The sequence below is a fragment of the Oncorhynchus mykiss genome, chromosome 15 (assembly GCF_057628025.1).
Source record: "Oncorhynchus mykiss isolate SJ-2025 chromosome 15, ASM5762802v1, whole genome shotgun sequence".
In the NCBI taxonomy this organism is placed as follows: domain Eukaryota; kingdom Metazoa; phylum Chordata; class Actinopteri; order Salmoniformes; family Salmonidae; genus Oncorhynchus; species Oncorhynchus mykiss.
In genome coordinates, this window is record NC_143036.1 from 57,406,960 (window position 1) to 57,427,500 (window position 20,541).

Genomic DNA, 20,541 nt, shown 5'->3' on the forward strand with positions numbered 1-20,541 from the left:
AGGTATTTGTAGTTGTCAGAACCGTCCAGAGTAGTGATGCTGGACGGGCGGGCAGAATGCTGTACACCTGTGCTTGTTTTCTTCCTTGTAGTATTCCCTTATGACAATCTTTGATCCCCCTCTTATGCACACTCACACGCACACTTTGGCATGCACCAATATCTTTAGTTGGATGTCAACTTGGTTGTCCAGGTAAACCTCTCAACTGGACCTGAGACTTGACCTCTTTCTTTCTCTCCCTCTCTAGGGGAGAACTTTGAGCAGAGCCCCCTGAAGAGGACGTTCAAGTCTAAAGTCCTGGCCCACTACCCTGAGAACGTGGAGTGGAACCCCTTCGACCAGGATGCTGTCAACATGGTGGGTGAACCATCACTGAGTTCTGAGCCAAACTGAGTGATGGATGGACGGATGGATGGATGGAGGGACCATATTGCAGGGTTGAGGGGTGATCAGTTACATATAATCTGATTACAAAAAAAGTAACTGATCAGTTATGTTGTCGGCAAAAAAATGTGTAGTCAGATTAGAATTTTCTGAAAAACTAGATTATTAGATGAACTAGATGTTTGTGGAAAAAATAGATGACATCTTTCTGTTTTCTCAGTGACATTCAATTCAGCATTGAAAAGTTTAAATTTGTTCCACATGAGCAAGTCTGATCACAAGTCAGGGACCACTATAATGACACTCCAAATGCGTTTGATGGATCCTTTTGTCTTCATCTAATGCCTATTAAGGGGAAAGTAATCCAAAAGTAAGTGAAAGTAATCCGATTACATTACTGAGTTTGGGTAAACCAAAAGTTAGTTATTACAATTTTGGACAGGCAACTAGTAAGGGATTACATTTAGAAAGTAACCTACTTAATCCTGAATGAGGGGACTAGAAGGACGATAAACAGGCTCTATTCAATCTAATGTGTGGGCAGCAGGGAACCAAACTGGGTTGGGGGAAGGAATGGATGGAGGGACCTTATTGGGGAACAGGAGGACGATAAACGGAGCTATTGACTCTAACAATACCCCAACTAGGCATTGAAAGGCCTTTTATATCATATACAGTGGAAAGGAAGGGCATGCTAGGATTATTCCAACCAATGCTTTAGGAAACCACACACACACACACACACACACCATTGGAGCAGAGAGGCCCAGGATTAAGACACAATGCAGTGCCTTCTCTCTAGGGTATCCTGGGTAATGTGGCGAAGGCACCAAATCCCCTCTGTCTCTATGGATTTACCCAGACGGTTTTGTAGGCTGCGCTACACGGACTGTGGCTGCTTTTCTGCAGTCTTGGTTTAGATTGAGTTGTTTTGTGTTGACTGGACAAGGGGAGGGGAAGGGTGGAAGGGTACATTAGGGGAGGGAATATCTGATAAGACAAAGCTTTATATTGTCAAATATCTGTGTTCATGAGAAAAAAGGGAAAAGTTAAGATGATATTGTATTTGTGCTTTATAGTATTTTATAAACTTGGTGGTTTGAGCCATGGTATATCAGACCATATAACACGGACATGACAAAACATGTATTTTTTACTGCTCTAATTACATTGGTAATCAGTTTATAAAAGCAATAAGTCTCCTTGGGGGTTTGTGATAGATGGCCAATATAACCCATACACTGCAGGAAATGACAAACCAGGAAACTACATTAAACATGTTTTGAATCACTCAAGACCTGTCATGGAAGAGACTGCTAAAGGTCCCGCTGACCTGTCACTCAAGGATCTGGATACACTGAAGCGTATGTGGTTGAGGGATCATATGTCTGTGTGTGTGTGTGTGTGTGTGTGTGTGTGTGTTTGCCTAGCCCAGCATATTGGACCCCAGTAGAGGTAGCTAACATTGACAACTGTCCCTCAAGTCCCCATAGAGGAGGCCCTGGAAACGTTTGGTGTCTGCTGACCGTTGCCTCTCGTGATGCAAGGTCACTATTTTTTCCGTTGGCGTTGGCCATTACATCACACACTGGCGTCAGAACCGCTGAATTATTCACATCGGGTTCTCAGTTTACTTCTGCATGGAAACGATGGCCCATTGTGCGGTGTGTTCCAATGAAATGGAACACCAATGCAGTGCAGCTATGAAGGCTCCAATGGCAGAACCATAATGAATCTCAGCCCTCTCCCTGCTTGCCTCAACACAACCCCATTCATTTCTATGTATAGTATCTCCATCCCACTCACCATCCATATCCCCTTTCCCACTCTCCATGTCCCTCCTCTCTCATCTCTTCTCTCCCTGCTCATAGGGTGACCTTAGTGTAATCACACTTCCTGCCCCTGTGGGCCTGGCAACAAAGCCGTTCTGATGATTGCTTTTCATATCCCAATCCTTTTCTCATAAATCCCTCGATTATTATTTATTTCTTTCTTTCTTTCTGTCTCTCTCTCTGTCAGACAGACAGTCTGCTGTTGGCACTGATTTGATTTTCTTGTTAATTGGGCCCTGAGTCAGAAGGTGTGTGTGTGTGTGTGCGAGCTAGTGCCCGAGGATATGAATGTGTATGTGCTTCAGTTTGTTAAGCTTATTGCTCCATACTCATCAGTGGGTCACTCACCCGGAACCCCCACAATTCCCGTGTCCGTGCCGGAATAAGGGGATAGTTTAACAGATTACCTGGGGTTATTCAAGAACACTGTGAAATGTTCTGCTAGGAATTCTGAAATGTCTATCTGAAGTAATTTTGAGGCCAACAGAGCTGAGGCCCAGGTTGATGGCCCCAGACACAGTTAGAACAGGAAGAGTTTTGAGGGAGACTTCAACAGAAGTGTTTCAATGGGATTAGATGAAGCTGCTGTGCTACGGAGTCACTTGTATGCAACATGTCAGACGGTGTTGAGTTGTTGATACTGTGTAATGTGTTTCAGAGCAGTGTTGGTTTAGGCAAATGTGCTCTAACATGCATGCAGAGTTGTACTGATTTTGATCGCCTGTTGATGTTTCCCCAGTTTCAACCGGCAGTAGGTCGAAAATGTGCAGGTTAAGACGACAAATCTGGGACCAGCTCCGTTGCTCATTAGCCCAGATGGCCACATTGTTGCAAAGGGATATTAGAATCCTGTTGTCTTATCCTTATCTTCAACGTAGGTTTGAATTCGCTCCCTCTTTTCCAGGGAGGAATATTTTTTTCCTTGATCCATATGGTTTCATGATATTTCTTGGGATAGAAGGATTTGATTTGGAAGCGTATGGAATCTCGTTTCGGGGGAGAAATTGCAGCGTTTCGGATGTTTTTCATTTGCCTCTCGGTTTCCACACAGAACAGTTTGAGGTAGTGTGGGAGTGATTATCTTGTCAGTAGTGATCAGTTGAAACCATGATTCACTCACCACTTTTATAATCCATTCTGAACAGAACATTGGCCAACTACAGGCCTGTTTATCTGTGTTAGCGACAGGGGTTAATTTGTGTGTGTGATGATTAATTTTGTATTCAGCTCAGCTCTGCAAATCAACATAATGGAGATAATCAACCATATTTTATTTCATGCTGGCTGCTGTGTTGCTGACTGGGCTGCTATCAAAGCAGATTATGCTGACTTGATTAGGGATGCGACGCGCGCGCCCACACACACATATATTCAAACTGTAGATGTACACACACCAACACAGTCTGGCACACACACATTCTGGTACATGCAGTCTTAGTCGTTTCTGATGTAAGGCCTCATTGATTCTGTCAACTATCTCAATTATTAATACCACATTAATAATCATCATTATTATTATTGTCCCTCTCCCTCTCTCTCTTCGTAGCTCTGTATGCCCAAAGGCCTGTCCTTCAGGACACAGGCAGACAGCCGCGAGCCCCAGTTCCACTCGTTCCTGATCACGCGGGAGGACGGCTCTCGCACTTACGGCTTCGTCCACACCTTCTACGAGGAGGTGACGTCGCCTCAGATCTGCTCGGCCATGCAGACCCTCTACCAGATGCACCAGGCCGAGAACCCTTCCTCCGCCACCCCCTCCTCCTCTTCCTCCTCTTCCTCCAGTATGGACTCTCTGGCTAGCAGCCTCGACGAAGCAGATTCTCCGTCTTCATCCTCGTGCCGGTCGGCGGCGTGCGGCGGCTACGACGCGTCGCGTGACACGCTCTATGTCTCCAAGGCGTTGTGTCTGATCACGCCCATGCCCTTCATGCACGCCTGCCGCCGTTTCCTGTCCCAGGTGCACCGGGCCGTCACGGCCTCCTTGCCTCCGCCCCTCCCCCTGGAGAGCTACGTGCACAACATCCTGTACGAGGTGCCCCTGCCCCCTCCGGGGCGCTCGCTGAAGTTCCACGGGGTGTACGAGCCCATCGTGTGTCAGCGTCCTGGGCCCGGGGAGCTGCCTCTGGCTGACTTCCCTCTGGGTCAGACCTTCCCTCTGCTGGGGGTAGAGAACCTGGTGCAGCTGTTCAACTGTACCCTGCTGGAGATGCAGATTCTGCTCTACTCACAGGGTAAGGGACGCTTATTATACATACACACACACACTCCTCTCTGCCTCTACATTCCTTGGCAGCAAGTTGTTGAGTGGGAGTTGCTTCTCCAGCCAGGTGGTATGGTGATGACAGATACCAGGTTGGGGGATGGTTCGGACAAGTCATTCCTCCCTATTCCTCAACACATCACCTCAGCTGGAGCCAATGGAACATGACTGGCTGTGTCATTACTGGGGTGTAATCTGTGGTCCAGGCCTGTCCTTGACTCCCTGGCCCAAATTAGTTTAGGATTAGACTACTGTAATCTGGGTGGGGTAGAGAGCTGTTCCTCTCCCTGGGACTGGAGCTATGCGGGTTGACTGACTGGACAGCAGCAGGGTAGTGGCTGGGATTAGAAAGCATGGTCAGTCAAAGGGCAAACGGCCAGACAGACAGTAGTCTGTAGACGTCAGGCCAAGACTGACTGTATCTGCCATAGACTTCACTGTAGATTACAGTAGACTACACTACAGGATGCCATTATCTGACTGTTGCAGAGAAAGAGACAACGAGAGAGCTTCTTGTGTGTTGAATGTTTGATTGGGTGGCCCTGGTCCATTGACATCCTTTTGGAGTGGAAACTAGTCTTGCATAATGAATGAATGGTTGTGAGTTTCCATTAAGTGGTTCTTGTTTTGTTTTAGAGTTGTTTGGAGCTTAATGTCTCTAATGTAATTATCTGTAATGCATGGGAGTTCATTAGTTGGGTTGATAGCAGTCAAACAAAGGGACTCCACTGTTACTAGCACCATGCCATTTCTGTCTGCTTGAGAGAAAAGCGACAGACGGGCCTCTCCCTCCTCCTACCACTCATCCTCATCCACCCCTTCGCTCTCATCCATCCCCACTCATCTATCCTTTGATGAGAAATTATCTCCCATGTTTAATTTATCAAACCAACTGTCAGAGGGAATCGCTTCTGAAACAAAATAATTTAAAACCTCTTTTTCCAAATGAAAAACATTTCCAGTAACATTTTAATGTTCCTCATTTTTCACTGGGAAGCGTTGGAGGCATCCCATCTAGCGCCTACCCTGCGACGCGGCTGCTAAAAGGCATTCTAATTTCTCTATAAGAAAGACAAGTTTGGCAATATATGATCCATCAACAACCCATGAATTTACAACAGACGGAACCTGCCCAGTGGCCACCGTGATCCTCGCTCACTCATTGGCCGAGACACGGGAAGGAAGTGACAAGCAGGCATTTAGTCCAATCCTGCAGCTCTGTGGAGGGCGTGGGTCTGAGATGTAATTAATAAGATGATTAATCAGTCATTTTATATTTTAGTCATTCCAGGAGCAGAGTTTTAGAGCAACATTATGAGGCCTCTTGGTGGTGTAGAGAGACTTTGCCATTTTTAAGCAACTTTCTGACAAGTCTACATTTCTCCATGGAGCTAAGCATTTTGACATGCAGTTGAGAGAAAGGTTGCTGTTTTAGAGCTAAAATCATTGTTTGGGGGAAAATTCTCCCTGACTTTTATTTTGGTGATTGTTAGTTCTCAAAGATTATATAATAACATATATAGCTCCAATATCTTCTAAACATACATTATATCTGGTTTAAATTGACACTGAAAGCGCTTTTCCATCCCAAACTTTAGGCGACCAGAAAAAAAAAAACGCTTAGGCGGCCTGCCCAAGGATTTCAATAGCAGAAAATTCCCTGCATTCATCCAGAGAGACTTAGTCAGTCAGAGCGCCCAGTAAGGTGGTTGATCAAAAGCATAGCGTTAGTATGAAAATGAGCGGACCTGGTTTCTGTTGTTAACCATTGTTGGCTTGTCTCTTCCCTTCTGACACTGTCTGATAGGGACCAGTCCCAATGACTGACAGTTTCACTATGAGTTGCCTCGTTTCATATGTTCAGCCTTGAAACACAGATGCCGATCTTTTGTCTCTTCTGTTCGCATTTTCCACTTGGCCTCCGCAGCATTGTGGTCAACTGTATCTGTATTGGACGTTTGCAGATGATGACAATTCAATGCATTCCCCTACTTATCAAGCAATAACATACAATATTTTACACAATACCCTCCATTGGAAAGCAGTATTGGAGGGTGCTGTGAAATAGAGTTGAACACTCCCATAATCTCTGCCTGAAATCACCCCCCCCCCCCCCCCCCCCCCCATGTAGTTCAGCTGAGGTCAACATCGGGCGGAGAGAATAATATTATTCCCCCATGAGCCTTTGCAGGGTGCTTTTGATGTTTTTCAGGTTGGGGAAAACTGGAGTCTGACAGCTGTGACGGGTTGAATATTAAATTAGGAAGAGCTGGTGTCAAATAAGCAAGGATGATGTATTAATGACGTCTGTCGAGACGCAGTGTATTCATATTCATGTAGGGGCTAAACAGGGCGGCAGGGTAGCCTAGTGGTTAGAGCGTTGGTTGCAAGTTCGAATCCCCGAGCTGACAAGGTACAAATCTGTCGTTCTGCCCCTGGACAAGGCAGTTAACCCACTGTTCCTAGGCCGTTATTGAAAATAAGAATTTGTTCTTAACTGACTTGCCTAGGTAAATAAAGGTAAAACAAACGTATCTTCACATAATACTTTCATAACAGTGGATGAGAGAGGAAGGAAAGTGGGGAGAGAGTTGCTGAGACATGAGTAAAGTACCGTGACTCATCCTTTAATGAGAATCACTATCTTTCTCCATCACAGAGCAGGCTGTGCCAAGTCAAAACCCTCAACATGCAGAGGCTTGTGATGTTTGGTTATAAACTAGGTTCTCCTGATTTTTGTTCTCTTATGTTCCTTGTTGTGGTTCTATTGCGCTGTTCATTTCAGAGAGACTGGTTTCCCAAAGGGAATGCCAAAAGGGCATGTTGGCAGCACTTTGAAGTAGTTACCGCTAAAATGATTGCAAGCGTTTCTTTGGTAGACTAGAAGCTGAAGGGCAAATTGGTGCATTTATGCAATATAAATACATGGGTATTAGTTTGCTGTGTAGTTTCCTTTATTTTATGCATTGCTTAAGTGAAGCCATGTAAAAGTCCCAAGTTATCTGCAGCTCTACTAGGTTTCCCCTCATACATAATTGAGTATTGCAGTGTGAGCGTTTGGCTTGTGTACGGTCAGTGTGTTATTGTACGGGTGTGTGGGTGTGCAGTGCACCACAGATGAGCTAGAAAGTTTACTCAGCAACTCTCACACTCCTTTTAGTTCTCTTTCTCTCGGTTTCTCCCACTCTTTCTCACTCCGTCTCGCTCTTTCGCTACCACACTTTCTCTGTGTGTTGGTCTTCATCTCATTTCTCTGTCTCCCTTTTCTTATCTGGGATCCAATCATATAATGCGTTACTGTGATCCTCAAACCACACTTTCACAGTGCCTCTACATGACTCTCATTCCATTTTCTGCGTGTCCTGTGGTGCAAATCTTTTATGAGGGTATTATTACTCCTATCTGTCTTTAGTCATCCCCATGGGAGGCAGGATGATATATATGCACTGCTCAAAAAAATAAAGGGAACACTTAAACAACACAATGTAACTCCAAGTCAATCACACTTCTGTGAAATCAAACTGTCCACTTAGGAAGCAACACTGAATGACAACACATTTCACATGCTGTTGTGCAAATGGAATAGACAACAGGTGGAAATTATAGGCAATTAGCAAGACACCTGCAATAAAGGAGTGGTTCTGCAGGTGGTGACCACAGACCACGTCTCAGTTCCTATGCTTCCTGGCTGATGTTTTGGTCACTTTTGAATGCTGGCGATGCTTTCACTCTAGTGGTAGCATGAGACAGTCTACAACCCACACAAGTGGCTCAGGTAGTGCAGCTCATCCATGATGGCACATCAATGCGAGCTGAGGCAAGAAGGTTTGCTGTGTCTGTCAGCGTAGTGTCCAGAGCATGGAGGCACTACCAGGAGACAGGCCAGTATATCAGGAGACGTGGAGGAGGCCGTAGGAGGGGAACAACCCAGCAGCAGGACCGCTACCTCCGCCTTTGTGCAAGGAGGAGCAGGAGGAGCACTGCCAGAGCCCTGCAAAATGACCTCCAGCAGGCCACAAATGTGCATGTGTCTGCTCAAACAGTCAGAAACAGACTCCATGAGGGTGGTATGAGGGCCCGACTTCCACAGGTGGGGGTTGTGCTTACAGCCCAACACCGGTGCAGGACGTTTGGCATTTGCCAGAGAACACCAAGATTGGCAAATTCGCCACTGGCGCCCTGTGCTCTTCACAGATGAAAGCAGGTTCACACTGAGCACATGTGACAGATGTGACAGTCTGGAGACGCCGTGGAGAACGTTCTGCCTGCAACATCCTCCAGCATGACCGGTTTGGCGGTTGGTCAGTCATGGTGTGGGGTGGCATTTCTTTGGGGGCCCGCACAGCCCTCTATGTGCTCGCCAGAGGTAGCCTGACTGACATTAGGTACAGAGATGAGATCCTCAGACCCCTTGTGAGACCATATGCTGGTGCTGTTGGCCATGGGTTCCTCCTAATGCAAGACAATGCTAGACCTCATGTGGCTGGAGTGTGTCAGCAGTTCCTGCAAGAGGAAGGCATTGATGCTATGGACTGGCCCGCCCGTTCCCCAGACCTGAATCCAATTGAGCACATCTGGGACATCATGTCTCGCTCCATCCACCAACGCCACGTTGCACCACAGACTGTCCAGGAGTTGGCGGATGCTTTAGTCCAGGTCTGGGAGGAGATCCCTCAGGAGACCATCCGCCACCTCATCAGGAGCATGCCCAGGTATTGAAGGGAGGTCATACAGACACGTGGAGGCCACACACACTATTGAGCCTCATTTTGACTTGTTTTAAGGACATTACATCAAAGTTGGATCAGCCTGTAGTGTGGTTTTCCACTTTAATTTTGAGTGTGACTCCAAATCCAGACCTCCATGGGTTGATACATTTGATTTCCATTGATCATTTTTGTGTGATTTTGTTGTCAGCACATTCAACTATGTAAAGAAAAAAGTATTTAATAAGAATATTTCATTCATTCAGATCTAGGATGTTGTTTTAGTGTTCCCTTTTGAGCAGTGTATGTACAAAGTATTTAGTCAGCCACCAATTGTGCAAGTTCTCCCACTTAAAAAGATGAGAGGCCTGTAATTTTCATCATAGGTACACTTCAACTATGACAGACAAAATGAGAAAACAAATCCAGAAAATCACATTGTAGGATTTTTAATGAATTTATTTGCAAATTATGGTGGAAAATAAGTATTTGGTCAATAACAAAAGTTTCTCAATACTTTGTTATATACCCTTTGTTGGCCATGACAGAGGTCAAACATTTTCTGTAAGTCTTCACAAGGTTTTCACACACTGTTGCTGGTATTTTGGCCCATTCCTCCATGCAGATCTCCTCTAGAGCAGTGATGTTTTGGGGCTGTTGCTGGGCAACACAGACTTTCAACTCCCTCCAAAGATTTTCTATGTGGTTGAGATCTTGAGACTGGCTAGGCCACTCCAGGACCTTGAAATGTTTCTTACGAAGCCACTCCTTCGTTGCCCGGGCGGTGTGTTTGGGATCACTGTCATTTTGAAAGACCCAGCCACGTTTCATCTTCAATGCCCTTGCTGATGGAAGGAGGTTTTCACTCAAAATCTCACGGTACATGGCCCCATTCATTCTTTCTTTTAAACGAATCAGTCGTCCTGGTCCCTTTGCAGAAAAACAGCCCCAAAGCGTGATGTTTCCACCCCCATGCTTCACAGTAGGTATGATGTTCTTGATGTTAATAAAGTTTGAAATATCCAATAAATGTTCTAGATGCAACTCAGCATTCTTTGTCCTCCAAACACGGTGAGTTGAATTTTTACCAAAAAGTTCTATTTTGGTTTCATCTGACCATATGACATTCTCCCAATCTTCTTCTGGATCATCCAAATGCTCTCTAGCAAACTTCAGACGGGTCTGGACATGTACTGGCTTAAGCAGGGGGACACGTCTGGCACTGCAGGATTTGAGTCCCTGGTGGCGTAGTGTGTTACTGATGGTAGGCTTTGTTACTTTGGTCCAAGCTCTCTGCAGTTCATTCACTAGGTCCCCCCGTGTGGTTCTGGGATTTTTGCTCACCGTTCTTGTGATCATTTTGACCCCACGGGGTGAGATCTTGCGTGGAGCCCCAGATCAAGGAAGATTATCAGTGGTCTTGTATGTCTTCCATTTCCTAATAATTGCTCCCACAGTTGATTTCTTCCAACCAAGCTGCTTACCTATTGCAGATTCAGTCTTCCCAGCCTGGTGCAGGTCTACAATTTTGTTTCTGGTGTCCTTTGACAGCTCTTTGGTCTTGGCCATAGTGGAGTTTGGAGTGTGACTGTTTGAGGTTGTGGACAGGTGTATTTTATACTGATAAGTTCAAACAGGTGCCATTAATACAGGTAACGAGTGGAGGACAGAGGAGCCAACCTCTTGTGACTAGGGTGCAGTATTTTCCTTTTTGGAAAAATAACGTTCTCAAAGTAAACGGGATATTTTGTAAGGACAAGATGATATAATATACATATAATTGACAGCTTAGGATAGAAAACACTCTAAAGTTTCCAAAACTGTAGAAATATTGTCTGCGAGTATAACAGAACTGATATTGCAGGCGAAAGCCTGAGCGAAATCCAATCCGGAAGTGCCTCATGTTTTGATAGCTCTGCGTTCCAATGCATCCCTATTGAGCAGTGAATGGGCTATCAACCAGATTACTTTTTCTACATATTCCCCAAGGTGTCTACAGCATTGTGACGTAGTTTTACGCCTTTATGTTGAAGAATACTCGTAAGCGGCTACAATGTGTAAGTGGTCACCTGATGGCTCTCAGAGTGATTCTCTGACATAGTTGAAGTGTACCTATGATGAAAATTACAGGCCTCTCTCATCTTTTTAAGTGGGAGAACTTGCACAATTGGTGGCTGACTAAATACTTTATATATATATATATACACACACAGTGCCTTGCGAAAGTATTCGGCCCCCTTGAACTTTTGCCACATTTCAGGCTTCAAACATAAAGATATAAAACTGTATTTTTTTGTGAAGAATCAACAACAAGTGGGACACAATCATGAAGTGGAACGACATTTATTGGATATTTCAAACTTTTTTTAACAAATCAAAAACTGAAAAATTGGGCGTGCAAAATTATTCAGCCCCTTTACTTTCAGTGCAGCAAACTCTCTCCAGAAGTTCAGTGAGGATCTCTGAATGATCCAATGTTGACCTAAATGACTAATGATGATAAATACAATCCACCTGTGTGTAATCAAGTCTCCATATAAATGCACCTGCACTGTGATAGTCTCAGAGGTCCGTTATAAGCGCAGAGAGCATTTTGAAGAACAAGGAACACACCAGGCAGGTCCGAGATACTGTTGTGAAGAAGTTTAAAGCCGTATTTGGATACACAAAGATTTCCCAAGCTTTAAACATCCCAAGGAGCACTGTGCAAGCGATAATATTGAAATGGAAGGAGTATCAGACCACTGCAAATCTACCAAGACCTGGCCGTCCCTCTAAACTTTCAGCTCATACAAGGAGAAGACTGATCAGAGATGCAGCCAAGAGGCCCATGATCACTCTGGATGAACTGCAGAGATCTACAGCTGAGGTGGGAGACTCTGTCCATAGGACTACAATCAGTCGTATATTGCACAAATCTGGCCTTTATGGAAGAGTGGCAAGAAGAAAGCCATTTCTTAAAGATATCCATAAAAAGTGTAGTTTAAAGTTTGCCACAAGCCACCTGGGAGACACACCAAACATGTGGAAGAAGGTGCTCTGGTCAGATGAAACCAAAATTGAACTTTTTGGCAACAATGCAAAACGTTATGTTTGGCGTAAAAGCAACACAGTTGAACACACCATCCCCACTGTCAAACATGGTGGTGGTGGCAGCATCATGGTTTGGGCCTGCTTTTCTTCAGCAGGGACAGGGAAGATGGTTAAAATTGATGGGAAGATGGATGGAGCCAAATACAGGACCATTCTGGAAGAAAACCTGATGGAGTCTGCAAAAGACCTGAGACTGGGACGGAGATTTGTCTTCCAACAAGACAATGATCCAAAACATAAAGCAAAATCTACAATGGAATGGTTCAAAAATAAACATATCCAGGTGTTAGAATGGCCAAGTCAAAGTCCAGACCTGAATCTAATCAAGAATCTGTGGAAAGAACTGAAAACTGCTGTTCACAAATGCTCTCCATCCAACCTCACTGAGCTCGAGCTGTTTTGCAAGGAGGAATGGGAAAAAATGTCAGTCTCTCGATGTGCAAAACTGATAGAGACATACCCCAAGCGACTTACAGCTGTAATCGCAGCAAAAGGTGGCGCTACAAAGTATTAACTTAAGGGGGCTGAATAATTTTGCACGCCCAATTTTTCAGTTTTGATTTGTTAATAAAGTTTGAAATATCCAATAAATGTCGTTCCACTTCATGATTGTGTCCCACTTGTTGTTGATTCTTCACAAAAATATACAGTTTTATATCTTTATGTTTTAAGCCTGAAATGTGGCAAAAGGTTGCAAAGTTCAAGGGGGCCGAATACTTTCGCAAGGCACTGTGTGTGTATGTGTATATGTATGTATATATATATATATATATAACATCATTACAATTTCAACTGCAAGCACCCCTGTTCTGTTCCTAATGACTTGTTTGTAGCTAGGCCTCAAAATTGAGAATTCGAGGCGCAGACACTGGCTAATGGACACACACACACACACACACACACACACACACACACTGATGAATGGCCAGGTCTGGTGTGCTCTCTGCACAGTGTTAGTGTGTTATTAGTATGATTAGTTGCTCATGAGACCGAGGAGATGCTAAAGTGGAGCTGTTTTTCAGCTCTCTGAAAGAGCATCTGGATCCTTACAGCCACTCTGTCTAATACACAGTAACCGACCATTGGTCTCCGGAACAGAGAGTAGATATAGCCAGTCTGGATCTATCCTCTGTATTGGAATATATTGTATGTGCAGTGTTTAGTCCAGTGTAATGTCCAATGCATCTAGCTGTCTTTCCCTGACCTGAGACCTTGTATGCGTACGGGGGGAGGGGGCGAATTGGGAATAAAGAGAGGGTAAATTAGTGTCTGTCCGTCCATCTGTGTGTGAGACGCATGCGCTGGTCTCTATGGCAAGATGGTCAAGTTGCAGACAGACTTTGAGGCAAGGTAGATGCTCGCACACAGTCGCTCACACACAGTCGCTCACACACACGCAATATACAAATGCCAGGTCCCCTAGTTCTCTTGTAGAATGTAAATTGGCTAGGTCTTTGTTTAATGCTTTGTCGACCTTGAAAAGTGTAATGCATTTTGAATGAAAGTACACAGAACCTCTGTGCCTGAGCAGCGGCGAGAGTGAAAGCAAGCGAGTGAGGGATGGAGAAAAGGGTAGAGGGAGAGGGGTTGCGTGGATAAATTGGTATAGCGTGCCGTTTTATTATGGAGGTCAGTCAGGCTTGCGGTCTGATCATTTTATTCATATCTGATGATGGAACTCCTGAACCTCAGTACCAAAGCCAGGGTGAGACCACTGATCCTAATCTTTAATCAGGAACCAGTGCGGGCCAACACACACACGTACTGCACACACACGTACTGCACACACACACACACACACACACACACACACACACACACACAGAATGGTGATTTAAATTGAATCCATCAGAACAGAATTTCTTTCATCCCGTATTGCCCCCAGATTAAATTTTGATCTGTTGATTTAAAGTTATTCTCTGCACCTTCTTCTCTCCTCCCTCCTCTAACATCTCCCTTGTATTACCCCTCCCCCCTCCCGTCCACCTTTCCAATCACTCACTCCATCCCTCCTTTTTCCTCCACCTCTCCCCCTCCCAACTTCTCTCCCTTCCCTCACCCTACCTCTCTCCAGACTACCAGCGGTTGATGACAGTTGCGGAGGGCATCACCACCCTGCTCTTCCCGTTCCAGTGGCAGCATGTCTACGTGCCTATCCTACCCGCGTCACTGCTGCACTTCCTGGATGCCCCCGTGCCCTACCTCATGGGCCTGCAGTCCAAGGAGGGCACCGACCGCTCCAAACTAGAGCTGCCACAGGAGGTGTGTCTCTGTGACTGTGTGTGAGACTGGGTCTGTTTTTTTATTTGTAAGTGTGTGTCTCATGCAGTAGGCAGTTACAGTAAGGGCTCATTGTTGCTGAATGCACACTGTCCAATGCCATCCAACCCTGACTCTCCACAATGTGCCTCCCACGCACACAGACTGACTACATGCCTCCTATTCAGACTGAGCGGAAAGTGGAAATGCAGCTTTCAGACTCCTTATTGTAGAGGAACGTCTATTGAAAGTTTATTTTAGTCTATTGGAGATAAAAACCCAATATAAGTATCACTCGCAGCCCAATGTGTTTGCATAGCCCCCTATTGTTCTTTTGTAGAAGGAACTCAAACTGATATTTCTCTGGAAAGGCTCAAGCGACCTCCTCAGACAGTGAAAGTGATGGAACCCTCTGTGTGTGTGTGTGGACAAGATAAGACTCCTAATGGTCTGGAACATCCCAAAGAGATTCCCAGCTTCAGGGCTCTCCCTCACTCCCACCGCTCATTAATCTGGCCCATTCCGTATGGATGCTAATTATCTGAGTCAGTGCAGCATCCGATGGCGTTCCCTGGTGCTGCTCCTGCCTCCTCCTCACAATCCAATTTTCTGCCCTTTTGTGTTCCTCCGGATCCTCCCTTAAAGATCACACGGTGCCAAATGTTTTAATTTAGAAATATCTCCATTTCTGAATGATTCTTTGAAGTGAGGAGGATGACCTAGAAATGGACGGCTGAAAGCAAACGGAAAGAAGGGCAGGATCATAGAGAGAGGATGTGAATGAATGAATGAAATACTTTTTTTTAACCCTGGCTCTGTAGAAAGAATTCATCTCGTTTCCATTTCAAATGGCAGAACAGTAATTTGTCTCCTAATCATATTAGTCATGTTTGCATAGCAAACAAGTACATGCATACACTCATGAATACCAACCGTTTCATATCAGTTTGTCCATCTCGATCCTCCATCCTTTCTTATTAATGCGAAAGAGGAACCAATGTCTTTTAACCCGAAACTAGGCCAAACATTGTATGCCTGTACAATCACCCAGCGGGGGTGCGTGCTCCATTTTCCTCATCTCGTAAATCAGGCGGATGGCCTGCAGTCTTCTCCACTACCTAAATAAACCTCCGTTAAGCCAATCCACGTCAGGTCAGATCTGTGCACAGACGGCTGATTCAGCCCTCACAGAGCAATGCACATGGAGTCAAACCTGGACCCAGAAGTACACGGAGAAGAAAATGTTTTGAAATACACATCTAGAGCCTAGCAAATGCTGTTATAAAACTATAGTCAATTGGTGGAAAACCCAGCATTTCAGATGCCAGACAGACAGTAAATGCTAATGTCATGTATTCAGGTGTACAGGAACCCCTAGTCATCCTCTCACAGGGACAGTAGAGCCTGGAAGTATACACTATAACACAGCATGTGTATACCGTTCAAAAGTTTGAGGTCACTTAGAATTGTCCTTGTTTTTGAAAGAAAATAACATCATTGATCAGAAATACAGTGTAGACATTGTTAATGTAAATGACTGTTGTAGCTGGAAACGGCAGATTTTTTATGGAATATCTACATAGGCCTGTCATCAGCAACCATTACTCCTGTGTTCCAATGGCACGTTGTGTCAGCCTTTTAAAATTATCAACTTGGATTAGCTAATTGATCATTAGAAAACCCTTTTGCAATTGTTAGCACAGCTGAAAACTGTTGTTCTGATTAAAGAAGCAATACAACTGGCCTTCTTTAGACTAGTTGAGTATCTGGAGCATCAGCCTTTGTGGGTTTGATTACAGGCTCAAAATGGCCAGAAACAGAGCTTTCTTCTGAAACTCTTCAGTCTATTCTTGTTCTGAGAAATGAAGGGTATTCCATGCGAGAAATTGCCAAGAAACTGAAGGTCTTGTACAACGCTGTGTACTACTCCCTTCACAGAACAGCGCAATCTGGCTCTAACCAGAATATACAGTGCCTTGCGAAAGTATTCGGCCCCCTTGAACTTTGCAACCTTTTGCCACATTTCAGGCTTCAAACATAAAGATATAAAACTGTATTTTTTTGTGAAGAATCAACAAGTGGGACACAATCATGAAGTGGAACGACATTTATTGGATATTTCAAACTTTTTTAACAAATCAAAACTGAAAAATTGGGCGTGCAAAATTATTCAGCCCCCTTAAGTTAATACTTTGTAGCGCCACCTTTTGCTGCGATTACAGCTGTAAGTCGCTTGGGGTATGTCTATCAGTTTTGCACATCGAGAGACTGACATTTTTTCCCATTCCTCCTTGCAAAACAGCTCGAGCTCAGTGAGGTTGGATGGAGAGCATTTGTGAACAGCAGTTTTCAGTTCTTTCCACAGATTCTCGATTGGATTCAGGTCTGGACTTTGACTTGGCCATTCTAACACCTGGATATGTTTATTTTTGAACCATTCCATTGTAGATTTTGCTTTATGTTTTGGATCATTGTCTTGTTGGAAGACAAATCTCTGTCCCAGTCTCAGGTCTTTTGCAGACTCCATCAGGTTTTCTTCCAGAATGGTCCTGTATTTGGCTCCATCCATCTTCCCATCAATTTTAACCATCTTCCCTGTCCCTGCTGAAGAAAAGCAGGCCCAAACCATGATGCTGCCACCACGTTTGACAGTGGGGATGGTGTGTTCAGCTGTGTTGCTTTTACGCCAAACATAACATTTTGCATTGTTGCCAAAAAGTTCAATTTTGGTTTCATCTGACCAGAGCACCTTCTTCCACATGTTTGGTGTGTCTCCCAGGTGGCTTGTGGCAAACTTTAAACGACACTTTTTATGGATATCTTTAAGAAATGGCTTTCTTTTTGCCACTCTTCCATAAAGGCCAGATTTGTGCAATATATGACTGATTGTTGTCCTATGGACAGAGTCTCCCACCTCAGCTGTAGATCTCTGCAGTTCATCCAGAGTGATCATGGGCCTCTTGGCTGCATCTCTGATCAGTCTTCTCCTTGTATGAGCTGAAAGTTTAGAGGGACGGCCAGGTCTTGGTAGATTTGCAGTGGTCTGATACTCCTTCCATTTCAATATTATCGCTTGCACAGTGCTCCTTGGGATGTTTAAAGCTTGGGAAATCTTTTTGTATCCAAATCCGGCTTTAAACTTCTTCACAACAGTATCTCGGACCTGCCTGGTGTGTTCCTTGTTCTTCATGATGCTCTCTGCCCTTTTAACAGACCTCTGAGACTATCACAGTGCAGGTGCATTTATACGGAGACTTGATTACACACAGGTGGATTGTATATATCATCATTAGTCATTTAGGTCAACATTGGATCATTCAGAGATCCTCACTGAACTTCTGGAGAGAGTTTGCTGCACTGAAAGTAAAGGGGCTGAATAATTTTGCACGCCCAATTTTTTTGTTTTTGATTTGTTAATGTTTGAAATATCCAATAAATGTCGTTCCACTTCATGATTGTGTCCCACTTGTTGTTGATTCTTCACAAAAAAATACAGTTTTATATCTTTGTTTGAAGCCTGAAATGTGGCAAAAGGTCGCAAAGTTCAAGGGGGCCGAATACTTTCGCAAGGCACTGTATATGGAGAGTGGGAGGCCCCGGTGCACAACCGAGCAAGAGGACAAGTACATTAGTCTATTTTGAGAAACCGACGCCTCACAAGTCCTGAACTGGCAGCTTCATTAAATAGTAAACACCAGCATCCCGGAGTCGCCTCTTCACTGTTGACGTTGAGACTGGTGTTTTGGGTTTAATACTGACAATCACATACTGACCCACTTACCCAATACTCAATCTGTCCATGTCCAGTCCCCAACACACCCCTCCCTGAGTATCTATTAATTGAGCAATAGCTATGTTATAATTGTTGTATAAACTTCCATGTTATTCCAAACCTCTCTCTCTCTCTCCTAACAGGCTAACCTGTGCTTTGTGGACATTGACAACCACTGTATCGAGCTGCCTGAAGACTTCCCCCAGTTCCCTAACAAACCAGAGTTAATCCAGGAGCTCAGCGAAGTCCTCCTCCGCTACGGCATATCCCCAGTGGGGGGCGCTCCTCCAACCTCTGTCCCCACCTCCACCACCACCCTTGGGTCTGTCTCTACCCGTCACCCTGGTCTGAAGAGCCAACAGGCCCTGAGGGAGCTAGAGGACGATGGGAGGAATGGGAACCTAGGAGGGGAACAGTTAGCTGTGTTGGAGCTTCTCCAAGGGAATGCTACTCTGGACAGACTCCAGGCTCTGGCTAAGAGAATGGGGGTCCGTGTGGAAGCCCTGAGGGGGGTAGGGGGTGAGGGAGAGGCTCAGGGGGGGAGGACGGCAGTCGATGAGGAGGAGCTGAGGAACGCTAAGCTGAATGTACAGCTGAGGGAGGTGTTCGCTAGCAGGTTTACCATGATGTTCGCGGACTATGAGGCCTTCGTCATCCAGAGCGCTCCAGACCTGGAGTCCTGGCTCACCAACCGAGAGCAGATGCACAACTTTGATAAGGTGAGATGGGTTGACACACACACACACACACACACACACACACTGTTTACCTTGATGTAACGGGCTGTTTATTGAGGCCTGTGTTGTGTGATAGTGGAAGTCCACTGGAGCATTATCATGTTTGTGAGATGCTGGATTAAATTATTACCTGAAACCCGTCCACTATGAAAATATTCCATTTGATAAATAAGTAAGACGAACACAGCTGGAGCTGTTAAGACACGGTATTGGCAATAACAATGTTTGCATTGATAAAATCATGGGGGAAATACATTCATATCAGCAAACAGCCAGATAACAGAGTTGGTTGGTGTGAGTTTATGCTACGTGCTGTGCACCCAGAGATGGGCAGTATTTCTGTTACATATTTCAAATACATGCATTTCAGTTACTTCTTAGTATTTAGTCATTTGTATTACAGTGGGCTGAACTGCACTCCAATGTACAGGGCATTCAGAACCCTTGACTTTTTCCATTTTGTTACGTTACAGCCTTATTCTAAAATTGATTAAATCAATAAAAATTCTCAGCAATCTACACACAATACCCCATAATGATAATGTGAAAGCAGGTGTTTTAAAGATAAAGAAACTGAAATAGCCTAAGTATTCAGACCCTTTGCTGTGAAACTCAAAATTGAGCCCAGGTGCATCCTGTTTTCATTGTTCATCCTTGAGATATTTCTACAACTTGATTGGAGTCCACATTCATTTGATTGGACATGATTTGGAAAGGCACACAGCTGTCTATATAAGGTCCCACAGTTGACAGTGCATGTCAGAGTAAAAACCAAGCCATGAGGTCGAAGGAATTGTCCGTAGACCTCAGAGACAGGATTGTGTCAAGGCACAGATCTGGAGAAGGGTACCAAAACAACTCTGCAGCATTGAAAGGCCCCCAAGAACACAGTGGCCTCATCATTCTTAAATGGAAGAAGTTTGGATCCACCAAGACTCTCTTCCTAGAGATGGCAGCCTGGCCAAACTGGGCAATTGGGGGAGAAGGGCCTTGGGCAGGGAGGTGACCAAGAACCCAATGGTCACTCTGACAGAGCTCCAGAGTTCCTCTGAAGATGGTAGAACCTTTCAGAAGGACAACCATCTTTGCAGCACTCCACCAATCAGGCCAGACGGAAGCCATTCTTCAGTAAAAGGCACATGACGGCCTGCTTTGAGTTTTCCAAAATGCACCTAAAGACACTGACCATGATAAACAAGATTGGCCTGACTGCCAAGCGTTCATGTCTGGAGCAAACCTGGCACCATGCCTACAGTGAAGCATGGTGGTGGCAGCATCCTGCTGTGGGGATATTTTTCAGCGGCAGGGACTGGGCAACTATTCAGGTTTGAGGGAAGATGAACGGAGAAAAGTACAGAGGTCCTTGATGAAAACCTGCACCAGAGCACTCAGGACCTCAGACTGGGGTGAAGGTTCACCTTCCAACAGGACAATGACCCTAAGCATACAGCCAATACAACGCAGGAGTGGCTTTAGGACAAGTCTTTGAATGTCCTTG

The 20,541-nt window shown here is 44.9% G+C and overlaps 1 protein-coding gene across 25 annotated transcripts in view; it reads left to right on the top strand.

Annotated features, from left to right (window-relative positions):
• The window catches only part of LOC110490319 (DENN domain-containing protein 5B), an 80,692-nt gene that overhangs the window by 37,364 nt on the left and 22,787 nt on the right, over positions 1–20,541 (top strand). For 14 of the 25 annotated variants that reach the window (XR_016486777.1, XM_021563632.3, XM_021563635.3 and 11 more), the window contains 4 exons: positions 248–357; positions 3,763–4,447; positions 14,350–14,537; positions 18,450–19,025. Coding sequence is in view for 24 of the 25 variants with exons in the window: in XM_021563632.3 (XP_021419307.3) it covers positions 248–357; positions 3,763–4,447; positions 14,350–14,537; positions 18,450–19,025 (1,559 nt within the window). In the remaining variant the exon portion in view is untranslated. The remainder of the gene's footprint in view (positions 1–247; positions 358–3,762; positions 4,448–14,349; positions 14,538–18,449; positions 19,026–20,541) is intronic. The other 11 variants (XM_090200441.1, XM_090200445.1, XM_090200444.1 and 8 more) reach the window with 1 other exon arrangement.